At 48.7% G+C, this 17,112-nt stretch overlaps 1 protein-coding gene across 1 annotated transcript; it reads left to right on the forward strand.

Annotated features, from left to right (window-relative positions):
- The first annotated feature begins 430 nt into the window (after positions 1-430).
- Positions 431-9,001, forward strand: EIF4EBP1 (eukaryotic translation initiation factor 4E binding protein 1). Its single transcript, XM_062596924.1, has 3 exons — positions 431-628; positions 7,134-7,304; positions 8,591-9,001. Exons 1-3 carry the CDS (start codon positions 481-483, stop codon positions 8,620-8,622), a joined length of 351 nt encoding a protein of 116 aa, XP_062452908.1. The 5' UTR covers positions 431-480; the 3' UTR covers positions 8,623-9,001.
- The last annotated feature ends 8,111 nt before the right edge of the window (positions 9,002-17,112 follow it).

A 17,112-nucleotide genomic window follows, 5' to 3' on the forward strand; every position in this document is an offset into this window, starting at 1 on the left:
GGCCTGGGTGCACCCCACGGGGAAGCGGGGCCGGGGTGCACCCCACGGAGGAGCGGGGCCCGGGTGCAACCCACGGGGAAGCAGGGCCTGGGTGCACTCACGGGGAAGCGGGGCCCGGGTGCACCCCACGGAGGAGCGGGGCCCGGGTGTACCCACGGGGAAGCGGGGCCCGGCGCCGCTGTGGCCGTGCCGCGGCCAAGCGCTGCCCGCGGACGCGCCCTGTCCCCAACACGTGGGCGCTGGTGGGCGGGGCGCGGGAACACCCGCGAGGCGTGGCCCCGCCCCCTGGCGCGACGGCCCCGCCCCCTGGCGCGGAGGCTCCGCCCCCGGTGCGGAGGCCCCGCCCCTCGCGCTCTTTTTCCCGGCGTGCCGCGCGCGGCGGAAGGAGCGTGCGGAGCGGAAGGGGCGGGGCCAGGGCCGTGCCGGGCGGGGCGGGCAGGGCGCGGCGCGGCGCGGCGGGAGCCCCGCGGCCTCCTCGCCATGTCGGGCCGCTGCTGCCCGGGGCAGACGCCGAGCCGCGACATCCCGGGTCCCGGCAAGCGCCTCGCCCTGCCCGACGGCGCCCCGCTGCCGCCCGGCGCCTACAGCACCACGCCGGGGGGCACCGTCTTCGGGACCACGCCGGGCGGTAGGGGCGCGGCGGGGCCCGGGCGGGAGGCCGCCGGGGGGCGGCGGGAAGTGGTTGCCAGGGGCCTCTTGCCCCGTCGGGGCGTTACGGGGGGACAGGTGGAAGGCTTTTGCCCCAGTGTAGGGGCTATGGAGCGGTGTATGGGGGGCTCTTGCCCTGCTGGGGTGTTAGGGGGGCTACATGGGGAGGCTCTTGCCCCAACATGGGGGGCTTGGGGGTGTGGAGGGGGCTCTTGCCCTGCTGGGGCGTTATATGGGGAGGCTCTTGCCCCAGCATGGGGGGCTCGGGGGTGTGAGGGGGCTCTTGCCCTGCTGGGGTGTTACAGGTGTTACATGGGGAGGCTCTTGCCCCAACATGGGGGGCTTGGGGGTGTGGAGGGGGCTCTTGCCCTGCTGGGGTGTTATATGGGGAGGCTCTTGCCCCAACATGGGGGGCTCGGGGGTGTGAGGGGGCTCTTGCCCCAACATGGGGGGCTCGGGGGTGTGAGGGGGCTCTTGCCTTGCTGGGGTGTTACATGGGGAGGCTCTTGCCCCAGCATGGGGGGCTCGGGGGTGTGAGGGGGCTCTTGCCCTGCTGGGGTGTTACAGGTGTTACATGGGGAGGCTCTTGCCCCAACATGGGGGGCTTGGGGGTGTGGAGGGGGCTCTTGCCCTGCTGGGGTGTTATATGGGGAGGCTCTTGCCCCAACATGGGGGGCTCGGGGGTGTGAGGGGGCTCTTGCCCTGCTGTGGGGGGGAATCTCATTTGCAGGTGGTTTGTAGGAAGGGGCTCTAGTTTGGGCAGAAGTTTCTCTGGGGGTGCCTGGGCATTCTTATTTTGGCAGGTTGTCCCGGCAGCGGGAGCCCTCGTCTTGGTGGAGGGCCTGGGAGCCCCGTGTGTCGGCAGGGGCCGTGGTCTGGCATGGCCAGGCTGCTCCCCGGGGAGTGGGTGGGTGCAGCTGAGCGAGCGGCTCTTCCGTGTTGTGGAGGTTGCTGTTTATCGTCCCACCCTGACTCTGGCCGCCAGATCCAGCAGCCTCCCGGGAGGCTGCAGGAGGGAGCGTGGGATGAGGAAGTGTGGGGTGGCCAGGGGGTTTGGCCTCTGATGGCTGCTGCACTGTGGAAGGAAACAAAGGAGCCAGCAAGATTTTTCCCTTCCCAAAAATGGGAAGGGGTCTTGAGACTGAGGCAGTGGGATAACATCTACCTGTGTGTCCAGCTTGATAAACAAGGCGGCTGTTTTTGTGAGTAGCCTTGCAGGGAGTAGAACCATCCACCAGTCTGGATTACTTATTAATTCTAATCTGATACTTGTGGCTTTTTCTGGCAATGATTAAGTAAGTAAAACCTGTTGCCTTATGGATTTTTTTTTCTCCTCTGGAGTGCTGTACCTTTCTTTCTTAAAGCGCTGTGTTCCTCTACTGCGAAAAATAGCAGTGGATTGGTTCCCTCTTTCATTGCTACAAGTCACCTTGTGCAGCCTCTGTGGTTCTGTTGGAATAGTGTCCTTTAGGGATCTGCACCTTCAGTTGTTTGTAGCTGACAGAATAAACTGAAATTAGCCCACATTTGCTGCCTGTTTAGAATGGAGGCAAGTGCAATGGAAGTACAAGAGTTGTAAACTTAATATTTATCTTAGTTATGCCTAATGTACTTCTTGTCTCAGTATACCACAGGAAGAACACTGTGCATAAAAGATCAATGCAAACAGCAGGAATAATAAAGCTGACTGTACTTGAAGTTCTGCCAAAGGAACAAACTAATTGGAAAGCAGTAGATGTCATTTTGCTAGGCTTTCAGACCTACTGGTCTTTTCACAACCCATAATATTTTGTGGGAATAAAACAATTCAGAAAGAAGTCAACATTGCTGACTTCTGGTTTTTTTTTCTTTTTTTTTTTTTGAATTTGTGCAGAAAAGCTTGGTTGGGGAACTGAAGCTAGAGTTATTTTTGCCACATGTTTTTTTCTTTTTCTGAAAGCAGCAACTAGCTAAAATACTTAAATAGCACTTGCAGTAATCATGTCATGAAAAGAGAATTAGAATTAATGTTTCTCAGCTATATTAATGTGTTCTAACTAAAAGAAGTCGAACACATGCACTGTAGCATAGCAAGAGCTTTCCAGGATTATCATCTCTGGAGATTGTTAATAAATGTCTAGAGTGTAGAGTAGAAATATGAATTGTGTTTATTGTTAGGGTGTGCACATCTGGCAAAATCCACTGAGCTCTCATGATTGCTTGGTACATTTAGTCCCTCAGCCTGTATGAGGACAATTCACTCTTTTAAGGCTGAACTGCAGACCCTGTCTGCAGGTCAGATGTGGAATTCCTATTGCTATGAGGAAGTATAATGAAAAATCCCAGAGGACTGGGAGAATGCTAGCCTTTAGGTTGCCAGTCTTCCTTCATTTTTAGCATTGTAGAGGATTCCTTCTATGTAGTCTGGAAGAGTTCTTGGGAGAGCAAATATCCATACCTTTTGGAAGAAGTTTAGAGCAAACTCGGTACACTAATGCACTCTGCGTGTTATCTTTTTAGCTTGAATTTTACTCCTGCAGGTGTTGTCTTATAGGTCATCCTCTATTTTAATCTTTTTATTACACCAGAACTGCTGTCAGTTAAGTCAGTGTCCCTTTAAACATACTGGGAGCAGGCCAACTTGAACTTCTCTGCTTCTTGGGATGGTGCCTCTGTTGATCTGTTCTTCTGCTAATCCACATATCCAGTGATTCTCTTGAGCAAAATACTTTGCACTACTTCTTTGCATATAAGCCTAGATAGCTGTGAAAAAACTTGTCTTACTAAAAATATTTAACAAAATATTGTAGTCCACTGCAAAACATCTAAGACGTTCTGCAAGCAGTAGATTAAATCTCGAGAGTCAGATTTTGCATGATAAAATTTGCTACTTCTACTTTTCAGTGAAAAAATGAGTGTTAAGTTCTGAAGTCATGCCACTGGCTGTAAGCAGAACTGTGGATGTAAGTGATGTGAATGAGGCTTAGTGCCAGAACTGGAAATCCACAGTAGCAGTGCTGAATGCTGATGCCACTCATCACTCTGCTCTTGGGTGGAGTGTGCTAGTGGGGCGCAGGGAAGCTTCTGTTGGAGTGGAAATGTCTGCAGAAATTTTGGGAGCTCATCTTCTGGATTTACCAGTGCTTGGATTTTGAACAGTGTTGTGTTCAAGTCTGAAGTAAATCTGATGTTTGCTTTTTCCATGAGGAGAACTAGTGTTATAAAAATCCACTTATGGAACAGAGGGAATCTGTGAATTGATAGGACTGGTACTAGAACTTAATTTCTCAGCTTGACTACTGAGTTTCTGAAAGGATGCAGATGTAACTTTTGTTTTTAATGTTTATTCAAGGTTTTTACTACATATATGCAGAGCTATGCCTACCTAGTATCCAAATCCTTTCAGGAAGAGTAGAGGTATATCTGCTTTCCTGGTCATCGGGTGCTTGTAGATCAGGGGTGCTTTTTTTTTTTTTTTTCCTCTCCTCCTGCTTGTGGTCAAAAATCCAGGGTTTTCCTTCTGGCCAACACTGAGGTGAAGTTCTTCAGATAATTTGCTTGCTTTTTGAGTTACCAAAAGCATTGATGTCCCAAAATGCAGTTCATGAATAAAAGGGATCCTTCTGAGGGAAGCAAACAAGTGTAAGTTGTGATGCTCTGTAAAATGTCAGCTGTCACCTCCCTGCTCTTCTGCTGCTGGGATACCCACCACAGGTTTGATGCAAGTCAGCTGAGCTTCACTGGGTTCTGGTTCCTGACCTGGTATAAGCACTTGGGTGAAAGGAGTCAATTTTCCTCTTTCAGCTACTTCCCTAGACTTCTCTGGGCTCTGTGGCCCCCTTTGGAGGGGATGGCAGAATGAAGAAGCTCCCTTCTGATCTGACAGCACAGGTGGTCAATGCTGTTCTTATGGCAGCAGTAAGCAGAGAAGAAAATTGAGTATTAAGGAGCAAGGAGAAGTGTCTAAGAGGTATTATGTGACCTTTAAACATAAAGAGCCTGTTCTCATTAATACTCCATTCTTGTTTGCCTGGACTTCTTGCCTGTTTGCCACAGGCACATACACATATTGTCTTTCCCTAAGTAAATTCCATGTGAACTCATAGCTCAAGAGTTTGGTGAGCTCCATCTGTTGCAAGCAAGAACACAGGCAGAGCTGTGTTGCTTGTTATGCTTGAAATGAGCAGTGCTGGTGGGCAGTGTTCCTGCTTGTGCTTAGAGTGCTCTCGGCTGTAGCAGAAGGAGCTGCCTCTTAAATAAGGCTCCTGTTGCTGAAGAGCTCCGTTCTTTCTGGACGATGTGTTGTGCTCTGTTAGGATGGTGCCTTAGGTTTCTGTAAGCTTCCAGCTCTGCAGTCCTGTTGGAGGTTTTCTGGATGGCTGTGGATGGTAGTTGGTGCTCTGAGCTGTCGGCTGAAGCCTGCCAGGTTGCTCCTGAAGCTTTCTGGAGTGCCTGCAATGGGCTACCTGCTGGCGGTGTGCTCCAGCAGCTCTTTTTAGGGTGGTTTTAAAAGTCGCTGTTTCTCTTAACATGTATGGAGGTGGTGGCAAACCACAGCAGAACAGATTGTGGGCCAGGTGCAGAGTTTGAATGTGCCATGCCTGAAATCAGTGGCAGTTTGTTATAAAGATGCTACTGGTGAGGGACTGGTGTGCTGCCAGTCCTGCTGACTCCGCTGTGGAGGTGTTGACTCTTTCCACAGGGATTTGGGCACTTGTGGAGTGGCGCAGCTAGCAATTCCTGTGCTCAGTAAAGGTCAGAGCTACAATGCTGTCTTTGACAGGGGAGGAACAAGATGGTATTTTACTAGGACACTTCTGTCAAGCCATCTGACCTTCCAGTTGCACAGCAGAGAGGTGTTGAAGCCGGAGCTATAGGGAGCAGAGCAGTTCCAATGCTGCATAGCCTTTCTGTGTGCTTGGTGAATACTAACTACTCCCTACAGTGTGGGGAGAGCTGCTATTAGCCCTGCTTTGCAAGTTGGAAGGGGTCTGTTTATGTATATTGAGCGCTGATCAAACTGTGCTCCTGTTGACAGCTGTTCTTGGATATCCTGCTTTGGCTTTGTGCAGGGTGTCTGGTTTCATGAGCGTAGCTCTGGACATGTGACCGAGCAAGCCAGTGCAAACCAGGAGTGAAAGTTCTTGTCTGCCTGTTATGAAATGTGCTCCTAATACTTAGCATGTGAACTGCAGTTCTAGGAAGTACCACCCTTGCCTTTGTAAATCTTCCAGTGACTTAACACTTAACAGACTGAGATTGTTCCTTCTCTCAAATCCTGACTAACTGCTGGACCTTACTTTTAAATTGGATTTTTCCCCCCCTTTGGAGAAACAAATCAAAAACTATTCCTCAAAAGTTAAGTGTTTTGAGAACTTGCTAGCAGAACTTTCTATTCTAGCTGTGCTCCAAAATAAAGGCAAATCTTTTCCATGCACGTGTATACTTGTAGCTAAAATTTTTCAGGGAGTGTATGAAACTGGTTTTCCTCCCAACTGGAATGGCAGTAGAATAGTAAAGGTCCAGTCTAGAAAAGTGTTACAACCTTACTCCTTTGCGGGGGGGGGGGGGGGGGGGGGAAATGACAACTGTTTTTCAGTACTTTCTGGGTTAAGGTTGTGGTCTGTCTGGAGGGATCTCTTTCTGTGGCTGTGAGCTCTTCCAATGCCAGTTCCTGTGTAAGGAACAGACTGTTCAGGCTAGTGATGTTCCTTCCTAGAAATCTGTTCATGGAGCCTCAACTCTACTCTTCCCTCTGAGACTTGTTTTAATCCACTGAAGTTGTTTTGTTTCAATCAAAGCAGGAAGGCTAGGATGTGGTCTGAATTCACTGTTAAAACAGATGGGCATTAAGGACTGGCTGTATTTAAGCTTTTTTGGGAGGTATATGCAACTAAGCTGCACAGTCAGCACATGGTACATAAAGGCAGAAACTCTGTAGGAATTATTGCTAGACAATGTTCAGTATGACAAAGACACCCTGCTGCTTCCTCTGTCTGCCTACAGTTCTCAGCCTCTGACAACTTGTCAAAGCCCATCATATTTATGAGCTGAAACTAAATTCAATTTACTTTTTGCTTTGACCTCATGTTAGACAGAATGGGAGGGATCTGTTGGATGCAGCACTGGACTTAGTTTTGCTACCAGTCTGCTGTGTGGAGAGAACACAACTCCAAAATGTATTTGGGTTGCTGACTTCTGTGCTTTCTTTCAGCTCTAAACAGCATTAATGATATCTGACTTCTGAGGTAGCTTGAAATGAGCAGTGAGTGCTATGTAATAAATATCTCTTTAAATATGCCTTTTGCTGTTTTATATGTATAGCTGTGACTTCAGTACCCAAACTTAATGACCTGAAGTGTAGATCAGGAAGTTCCCTTGAAGGGAATGTTATGCCTGTCTTAGTACCTGGGGAGCAACCCAGTAACCTTGACGACCGAAATATCATAGCCATCTCTTTCATGTGTTAAAAGATGGAAAAAAACTGAGTGTCTCATCTTCTATAGGTACCAGAATTATTTATGATCGTAAGTTTTTGATGGAGTGCCGCAATTCTCCGGTTGCCAAAACACCACCTTCTGACCTTCCGGACATTCCAGGTGTCACAAGCCCAAATGTGGAGGAGTCAAAGATTGAAAACAACCATGTCCAGAACTATGATGAGAAAGTGAGCATAGGTGAGTGCACATAAACAAGTAAAGTACAGAAGTTTACACATGGCATAGAGCCAAAGGATTCCTGTGAACTTGGGTTAATATTTTGATAATTTTGCAAAGTCAAGGTGCTGTGGATCTTGATATTACTCACTGTAGGCTCTAATATGATCCCCAGTAATGTGAATGTTTTTCTGTAAGTTAAGTTTAATTTGTGTCATGTTATCACTTCATTCTCATTAACTTTGCATTTGGGAAAATGCTACTGGATTTGTAGTCCTTTGAGAGAATGGCTGTAGCTGTTTCTCCTTGTGGATATCCTGTGCCATTTTGCAGTGGCTTTGTGTTTTTGAAAGTGATCAGGTTAGTATTCAAAGTAAGATTTGTTCTGGGGCTTTTTTGGATACCAACCTGAGTATAAATTAACTCCATAGCTAGGATATAATATTCATTGTTGGCTTTGGTAGGTTCTACAGAAGCTTGCAAGTGTGCATAGGGCAGCAAAATAAAGGCTACAACACAGGAGAATAGAGGTCATTGGCTACTATGTGAACCTGAATGCTTTTTGAAAGGCATGCTAGTAGTAAAATCAGCAAATACTCATAAATCTCATGTAAGATGCCTTCTTGAAGCAGCTTAAAATACTGGCATTACAATTGATTCCTCCCTCAAAAATAGTTTGAGTATTCATTAACTGGCTTCCATGCTCTAAGCAAAATCTTCCCGGGATCAATACTGCTTAATGGTTTATTACACATAGCTGTGACCTTTAAAAGCTCAGCTGATTCTGCTGAACTGAAATGTGGACTGGATGCTGGCTTGGTTGTGACCTTCTTTCCCAAAGAAGCCCTGTCATCAGGAACTGTTAATCACTACTCATACTAGCATCCTATCAAATTGCATGAACCATGGATACAGTTGTACAGATAACAAGTAATGTACATTTGTCTTTAACAGAAGTCTAGCCTAGTGATTCTCTGTCAACAACATTTTTTCTTTTTACAAAAAAAAAAAAAAAAAAAAAAGGTAGAAATGAATTAGTTGCTCCATGACAGGTATCTCCTACCTCTTGCTCTCTATACATGAGTAAAATATCGCCTCTTAGGGATAGAGTATGCATTCTGTTTGAACAAGATGGTTTTGTTCTCAGACTAGATGCCTGAATCCAGGTTTAGTTTGTCTGCTGCATATTTTAAGTCCAAACTGCCATGTTTCTGAGGCACAGTTGAATGTTGTTACTTCAGCACCATATTTAGTATTTAATGTGGGACTTTGAGGACTCATCCATGTTTTCCTGTCCTTCTCAACAGGTGAGGAAGAGCAGTTTGACATGGACATCTAAAGCACATGCCCTGAGAGTGCTTATACAGTGAAGAGTGGGACCTTGTCTTGAGGATTCCCACCTGCTAGGCTTATGGAAGCCCATGCTTTGAGTGCCTTCCTGCTTCCTGGGAAGGGCAACTCATTCACTTCTGAGAACAGAGTGCATCCTGTTACAAGGACTGAGTCTCAGCCTCTCTGTGTGGGTGCAAACACACAAGTACAGCCCCTGCTGGTGATGAGCCACAGAGCGCAGGAGGAGACATTCTCAATGATTGTTTTTGTTTCCAGTTTTATGCTTTTGTTAATCACTGTATTATTGCTATAAGTTACAAAAATGCAATATTTGGGACAAATAAAAATCATTTTGAGTCCCCTGGTATGGGGTTTAATGCAATAAACTGGGCTTCTATCCTTTATTCATTCTAGCAAGACAACTACCAATCTGTGGCAGGCAGTCTGTAGGGTGGTCCTGTGTACAGGCTTGAGATCAACATATAAGGGTGAACACCACTGTCTTTTCTCCTGCTCCCACAAAAGACAAAGGCTGCGTTCAGATGCTCTGAGCCCACTTCGTGTAAGTGTGTACCCTGTGTAGCATCTGGTCACTGCAGGAAATGTGTGCTTTATGAATCTGCTTCTAGAAATATTAGAACTATTCATGGTGTGCTTCCAGCTAGTTCTTTTGCTAGGTCATGACACGGGTGTCCCCAAGCCCCTGTTCCACTAATTGGCACCAGGAGGGATAAAGAACTCTTTAAAACTCTTCCACCTGTGGTATGCTGAATTAGTTCAGTAGGAGCCACCTGCAGCTGAGCCCTGCAGAGAGAGTCCCCTTGCTCTGAGTTGCCTTCCAGTGCTCTAGCAGCCCCTACTAGGGAGACATCTGAGCCTCAGCTTCTGTATTGCCACTCCTGCTTTTCCAGACTAGCTGCTCTCTTCCAATGTGCAAGTAAATCCTTAGCTGTAATTTCCACTTTTTTGACCCATGCTAAAATTTTTGTTCATCTTTAAAGTTCTGTTTCTCCTTTTTAATCTCTTGGAAATGAGTTAGGTCAATTAGAGGGCAGAGAATAAGACTCCTAATTGAGAGGTTTAACTGGGATGTTGGGAATAGATTTATATTTGAGTAAGGAAGCTAAACCTGAGAATGTAACTACAATTGAAGAGTTAAATGTAGCTTCCCCTGTAAGTATTTGCACTTCTAGTCCTGGTATTGTTTAACAAACTTGTATTACTCAGCAGTCTGTAATGTGCTGCTTGTGTTAGTGTTTTAGTAATGTTACCAATGGAGGCATCTTGTACTGCTGGTGTTTGAGGAAGCATTTCAAAGAAGGAGCAGGCACATTAGGATGAGGCCTGAACCTTTGATTTCCTGAAAGACAATGAGTGTCTGTTCAAATCTATCTTAGCTGATAATATTTAAATATCTGCTAATTAAGTTCAATTGCTACATTAGATATGCAAGCCTTTAATAATGAGTAACAAAAAGACAAAGCAAATGATGTGGATAAACTTGCATTTTTAAGGTGAGATTTTAAGTGTTTCTCTGAAACCTTAATGGGAGCAGATTCAAATTTATTGCCTTCAAGTGTCACTTAATCAGTGTTTTGCAACTCAAAATAGCATTTGCCTTGTCTTGTTACTGTGTGTTTAGTGAGACATTGCTATCACTGGTAGAATGTATGTTGCAACTTGCAGCTGGGACTGACTCATCTTTCTTGCTAAATCAATATTTTCAGGTAGAAATGATACCGCTGTACTTTAGTTCAGCGGTTGAGAGTACTGTACAGGAGTTGGTTGGATCCATATGCTCTCACAGACTAGAGACTTCTCTCTAGTCACTTCCCACTGATCCCAGAGAATCACACCACCCTTCAGAACCCTCCTGCTTTTATTTCTGGAAAGAAATAGAAGTTTAGTCTTTAAGAAAATTTACTGTCTTACATTAGCTTGCCAAAGTTGGTTGCTTCGGGACAGATTTCAAAAGACAGAGGGTTGTGGGTTTTTCCTACTGTAATTTAGTAGATCACTTAATGCTGAAGCTCATTTTCCTACTCTGCCTTACCCAAATGTTCATATTTAATGCCCGATCGTGGCTTTACAATGGAGAGTTGTATTGATTATAGCACTTGGTACGTGGGTAGTTGTCCCCTTATTAAAAGGGGTTCAAGAGGAGGATTTTTTCATCCTTTCTTTTTACTATCCTGAAATACCTTTCCACAGTTATGACTCCATCCGAAACAGATGAGCTTTAGTTATCCTTTAAGTAATGAAAATGATAAAGCGCTCTCTGCAGCCAAGCCCCTGCTGTGTTAGGTCTTTGGGGGAGGAGGGGGGGATTGGCTGTCTGACTTGAATTTTCACAGCCAAGATACTCAGATCACATATGAAAACTGAGATGTCAGCAGACAAATGCTGAGGATTGCTATTGACAAAACAGCTGTTAGATCTGACACTTTCTTTACATTTTGTGCAGGCTTTCATGCAAGCCTGTTAAGCAGACTGTCCTCCCTATGAGGTAGTGTACTAGTGTGATTACCCTGTGGTGAGATTTAAATAAAGAATATGGTGCTGGTGGCCCTGCCTCACCTGACTTGTAACAGCTGTGTTCTGCTAAAGCTGGCTGCAGCTCCTGGACAATGTCCTGTGCCTTTCTAAACCTCTCCTGGAACAAATGAGGTAGCAACACTGGAAAGATGCATGGGTGTGTGTGCCACAGCCAAGGGTGTATACTGTAGCTAAGGACTGTGCCACAATAAAATGCGCATCCAGCTGGCTCTCTGGAAAGGAGGGCTTATTCCAGATATGCTGCTTTGTTTTTCATCTGTAGTGACCCAAACATAAACAGAAGCCTTGGTACAAAAGTGACTGTGCTATGTGGCTTTTCTTTGAATGAGTGTCAGCTACTGTGAGATGCGATCCTTGTAAACTCTGTTCTCCCCCCATACTCAAAGGGTAACTGAACATACAGTATTTTAAGTGTTAAGTGTTTTGTCTGTGTCCATGGCACCTATATGTTGGTATTTGAGCGCATGTGTAGATCTGGCGCAATCATCAAAGCGCTGGCTGCTTCCAGTAGTGATTCATATCTGGTAATTCAGAAAGAGCTAAAGCATCCTGTGCAGCACCTGGCCAGGTGTGAAATGGGTCCGTGAGGGTCAGAATTCCTGCTGGAGTCCCGATGTGTGTGGCCCTGAGGCCACGGACACATGAATACATTAGCTGGGGGCAAGGCAAGTTGTCCCATCTTTACAAAAGCTGTGAACACGTGATACGGTTAAGTGACACTTGTTCGTATGCATCTGTTCTGCTGTAATTTGTTCCACGTTTGTGCCTTGAGCTTCACCTCCTCCTGTGCCCATAAACTGAGCCTGTGGTCTCGGCATCCCCTGCTCTGATTAGGAAGCAGAGCTGCCTTCCCAGTCTGGCCTGCCTTGGTTGTATCCCCAGCTCATGCTGCATCCTCCAGGTGGGTTTTTGGATCTGGCTCATAGGTGAGCTTGTTTCTAGCGCTCCAAGCTTGCCCAAGTCGCATAAAGACTAGCTCCCTGTTTCCAGGGTAGATCCCTGCTTTTATGGGGTTCGTCACTTGCCTGTCACCTTCCACCAAGAGGCTATGAAGCTGCTTGTGTCCCCGGCTGAGCGCCTAAGCTAGCTCGGGCCTCGCTGCATCGCTGCCTTCCCCGAACTGCCACCCGCAGTGGGAGGTGAAGCAGCAGTCGGTGACTGCCTCGCACAGCTGGGACGCTCCGTGGAGGTCTGGGGGGATGAGTGTCGGTTTTGTCACTGGATTTCCTATCCCTGCCTCCTTTCATCTCAAGCAGGGCAGAGCGGTGAGCCCCGAGTGCCTCTGTCCTCATCCACGTCCCGGTCACTGGACTCATAATGACCTAGCTAGTGCCTTAATCAACTGTTTGTACAAATATTACTCTTGTGCCTTTGATAAGCACTGTGCTCTGTTTGTTCTCACTCTTTCCTCGTGCATCCAAAATAAACTGTGCTTATCTTCCCCTCCTTGAACTTGTGCTATTCCTCCCAAGGCATGGATATTGTTATACAACAGACGGGTGGTGGTAGCGACTTGCTTCCAGTTGCTGGCAGGCATTTCACGTAAAATGGATCACAGAAGACCATGCTCTTACTTGCTTCAAGCTTGCTTGCTTTAAAGAGCAAGAGTAGGGGCTGAAACCATGACGGGGCCATGACAAGCGTCTGGTCATGTGCACGGTGAAGGGAAGCTGGAAGGAATCCAGGGGTGCAGGCAGAGGGTTTTCCAGCCTGTCTCCCTCCCAGTTCTAGCCAGCCTGAGGCTGCTGCAAGCTCAGAGCAGTCCCTGGGCATTTGCTGTTTGCATTTTAAGTCTTACAGCTTTGATAGGCAGCACTGTTGTTGGGTTGGGTTCCCTTCCCTGCTTCCAGGAAACCTTTCCTGCATTGCAAAGGTTCTCCCCTTCCTGTCCCAGCATGTAAGAATGCTTTTCATGCTAAAGTCAAGGAAAATCCCACAACGCCTGAGAAACTAGTGCTTAAACGTGTCCCTTCTGCCTGGATTAGGCTCCCAAGAGAGTATCTCTGTTTAAATGGGAGATGAGCCGGCTCTGGCTGCTCGTGCCGGCTGTATCTCTCTGGACCTTTCTCTGGTGGTGCATCGAGAGCTCAGCATGAACAACAGACGCGGATGCCCGGGTTCCTTACTCCTGATCTGCGTGGGGCAAAGGCTCCATGTCCCATTCCTAGCTGTCCCAGCCTGTGGACTGTGCAGGGTCCAGCAGCTCTGGGGCCTCATGGTGCTGCACAGCTGGGCTGCCCGCCGCAGAGGTGGCCCCTTGGTGAGGGGGTGCCGAACCCTGGGCGATGACTGCCGGAGCGGGGCACCTCGGCGAGCAGCGGCCCGAGGCCAGGACTTGTCTCCCTGCTTTACTGTGCTGTGCAAGGACAGCCGTGTCCCGGCGGCTGGGGCTCGGTCCTGCAGCGGATGTGTATTGGCCTCCTGGAAGGGGCAGCCTGCAGAGCGTTTTGCTCCCAGAGATTAGGCTCCATTCACAGCACAAGCCCTGCAAAGTGGAGCTCTTAAGCAGATACCTTGCATGAGTGCAGTGGTGCGGCTTTATTGTTGGCCCTCTGCACTTTGATGTTTTCCTAAAAGCCCTGGAATCTCAGCCTTTATTTTTTCACCCTGGTCTTCCAAGAGAATGACCGTCCAGGTCATCTGTCTGCCTTCCCCTTCCACACGATAACTTTTGAACCCACTGCTCGATTTCAAACAAACATGATGGAGGGGCAGAGATCTCAGAGATATAACGTTTCAACGAGATCCCTGGAAACAGGGGCTGGGTAGAGAAAGATGCTGTCTCGGTGCAGGGAGAGGAGCTGGTAAGCGTGGGATGGACGTGGTGGCTGCGCTGGTTTCACTGCTGATGTGACAACAGTTTTTAAAAGTGAGTTCTCATTCTGCAAAGGAAGAGGCAAAAATCTTGGATTCTATTTCAGATCTCAAGACTTCTGTGCGAGTCTGCCTCCTGCTAGGGTTTAGCACCACGGCCTGCCTTTCTGAGCGTTTAACAGCTCCTGCAAATGACCCTCTAATGACTGGATGCTCTCAGTGTGAAACGCTGTCTGAATGTGTAAGCAGCAGTGGTGATCCAGCCCAGGGGAGGGTCTGAGCTCTGAGAACCAGACGCGCTTTGTTTATCCGCTGGGTCTGATGTGGATTGGGGATAATCGGGCTGCGCCTGAGGATGTGGAGTCCGGAGCAGCCCCTGCTCGGCCGGGAGGGGAGGGATGGGGACAGCTCTCAGCCCCATACGGCCACCCCAGAGCACCTTGTGCCAGCTGGTCGTCTGCTCTGCCACACTGGCCACAGCCAGAGACCTCCCCGGGGCTCCGCAGCGGGTTCCCCACGCCCGGAGCTGCTCCCCAGCGTGTGGACAGCTGTAACGTGGGGAGCGGAGCCCACGGCCGGGCCGCGCACGGGGTCGAGTCTAGGCTTTGAGCTGCTCCAGGGCAAGCTGTACGAGCTGCGGAGCTTGGGAAGCTCTCCGGCACTAGGGCAGCGGCCTCGGGGGTGTTTTACACGGAGGGCGCTCGGTGCCAGGCGCTGTCCACGGTCCGGCCCGGCACCGTGGCAGTGCTCAGCCGTGGCAAGGCTGCTCTCGCTCGCAGGCGCTGCTGCCTCGACCTGTACAACGGAGCACCTTCCTCACCTCGGCCTGGTGCCAGGGGCAGCCGGGCTGTGCCTGGGTGTGCAGCAGGGAGGGAAGAGGCTGGCGACGAGAGACGCGTGCTCAGCCCAAGGGTGTCTCCTCTCCTGCTCCAGCTCGCTCCCCCGCTGCCCATTCTGCCCAGTCTGCACAGGTAACTGGAAATGAGAGCTGCTGCACTGGGACGGAGCATGGCAAGAGAGCTGCTCGGGGCAGCCAGGAGTGCATGGCCGCCCCAGTGTGCACCGTGCATGGCTTAAAATTATTATTGTAAGCAGCCCTTCCCTTATCTCTAAGGAGTAAATAAAGGCAGAAAATCCACTTAGCCCTTCACTTCTCTTCAAAGGCTGCAGGTGCTTCCCAGGTTGCTCTTGAGCAACCTGCAATCTGCAGATCAGGGAGTGAACTTCTTTTCCTTCATTATCTCATGAGAAGTTTCCCATTCATGGAGCTGTTTTATATCTTTTCCATGAGGAGCGTTGCACTATTTGGAGGCCTTTGTTCCACAGAGCACATTGCCATTTGCATGCTATTAATGCCATCGGCGTTAATGCGGATAGCTGTCAAATACACCCAAGCACATGGGCGATGGAGCAACATGTGCCCAAATTCTGCGCTGTGCTTTCCAGGATACAGGAATTAAGTTACTGAAAGCAACCCATCAGCTCCATGCGGTCTGCCAGCAAGATGGCAACGCCAACCAGGGCATCCGAGGGTAACAGGGGTGGAGGGAAGTTTGTGTGCATTATTTCAGAAAATCCACCTGTGCGAACACAACACCCAGCTGGGTCCGGTCACTGACCTTGCTTATGGATGGGCTGGTGTTTCTGGTCCAAGTATTTAGCTCATATTTTTAAGTGAAAAGAGTTGCGGACTATTATGTGTTAGTCATACCAGGAGAATGGCTGCTGCTATTTTAAACTTAGGGAAAGGCCAGTGTGCCAGAAAATATGTGTGTTTTTTCCAGCTCTGCCAGCTGGTGTAATAAAAATCATCAGCTATTCTGCCAATCCCTGGACTGAGCAGTCACTACTGCCATGCAAGAAATTTGGCCCTTGTATTTTGCGGGCGTGAGTCAAACCCAGTCATCTGCAGGATTTATGCCTATGGGGGGCCTAAGAGCCTCCCTCTGCTCCGCAGAGGCACTCAGCATTACGGCAGGAGCAAGCGTTTGCTACCTAGCTTCTAGGACCAAACTTCAGCTGGAGACGTTCCCATGAAAAGGAGTCTTCAGGGCAAAGCCGGGGGGAATTGCATCCTAGAAAGCTGTTCAGCAGCCACACACACAAAAGGAGGGAGTAGAAATCAGTGGAGTCCACTGGGCTTTTTGTAAATATATAATTTATTTATCAATTATACAACCATAACCCTTCCACTGTGGACCCATCCGGTGAGTAGTGAGAATGGTTTGAGCAAAGCTGTGATTTTACAGATGAAAGCAGTGCATGAGCTGAGATTTTCTGGGGAGTTACTGGGCAGGGAGGGGTAGACATGCACCAAGCCAGACCTGAGGACTGCGTTATTTCCCGGGGTACCCAGCTTGCCACTGGAAACTCTCTGGTTCCCAGTGAATGTGTGATGTCTTGGAAAGGTTGAGCTTTTCGGGAGAGCTGTGACACAAGAGCCCCAAGTCTGTATTTCTTATACCACAGACTCCTGTCGTGGTTCTGGGCAAGCAGCTTATTTGGTCTGTGTTTTATTCCCCTCCCTGTCTGCCATCAGCCCTGGAGTCGGAGAAGCCTGTTCAGAGGGTGAACTCCGCAGGGCAGGAACTGTCTGCTGCAAAACCCGTTCTGGCACTCCCGTCCGCAGGGCTCTGGGCACTGGGATAACACTGCTGCAGCTAGGATTAGCTCAGCTTAATCTTAATAGAAATCTGATATAATTTTAATAGAAACTTAATAGAAACTGTAATATGAATGCCTAAACCCCTGGGGAGCACTGAAAATCTCAGCTATACAGACACCTAGTGTGGTGAAGTATCTGTACTGCATGTGTCCCTCGAAGAGTCTTTAGCTACCAGGAGTGTTGATCTCATGCAAAAGAAAAAACTGATGCCTGTCACAGTGTTTAATAAAAAAGGAATGAGGCTCCAAGACCTAGAGCTCTGCCTCCCCTGCAAAGGCGAGGCTGATCGGTGCCTTGCCTGCGCTGCAGCCTCGTGGAGATGCAGGTCTGCAGCCGGGAGCAGAGTTTGGCTCTTGCGGCTCTCTGCACCTACCCTGGGCTGTGCTGGTGGGAGAAGAGTCCTTCCTCTGCCTGGCCTATCTGCCCTGCTCACTTTTGAACCATTCCTGAAAGCCCGGGGGT

This window comes from Rhea pennata, chromosome 28 (assembly GCF_028389875.1).
Source record: "Rhea pennata isolate bPtePen1 chromosome 28, bPtePen1.pri, whole genome shotgun sequence".
Classification (NCBI taxonomy): Eukaryota; Metazoa; Chordata; class Aves; order Rheiformes; family Rheidae; genus Rhea; species Rhea pennata.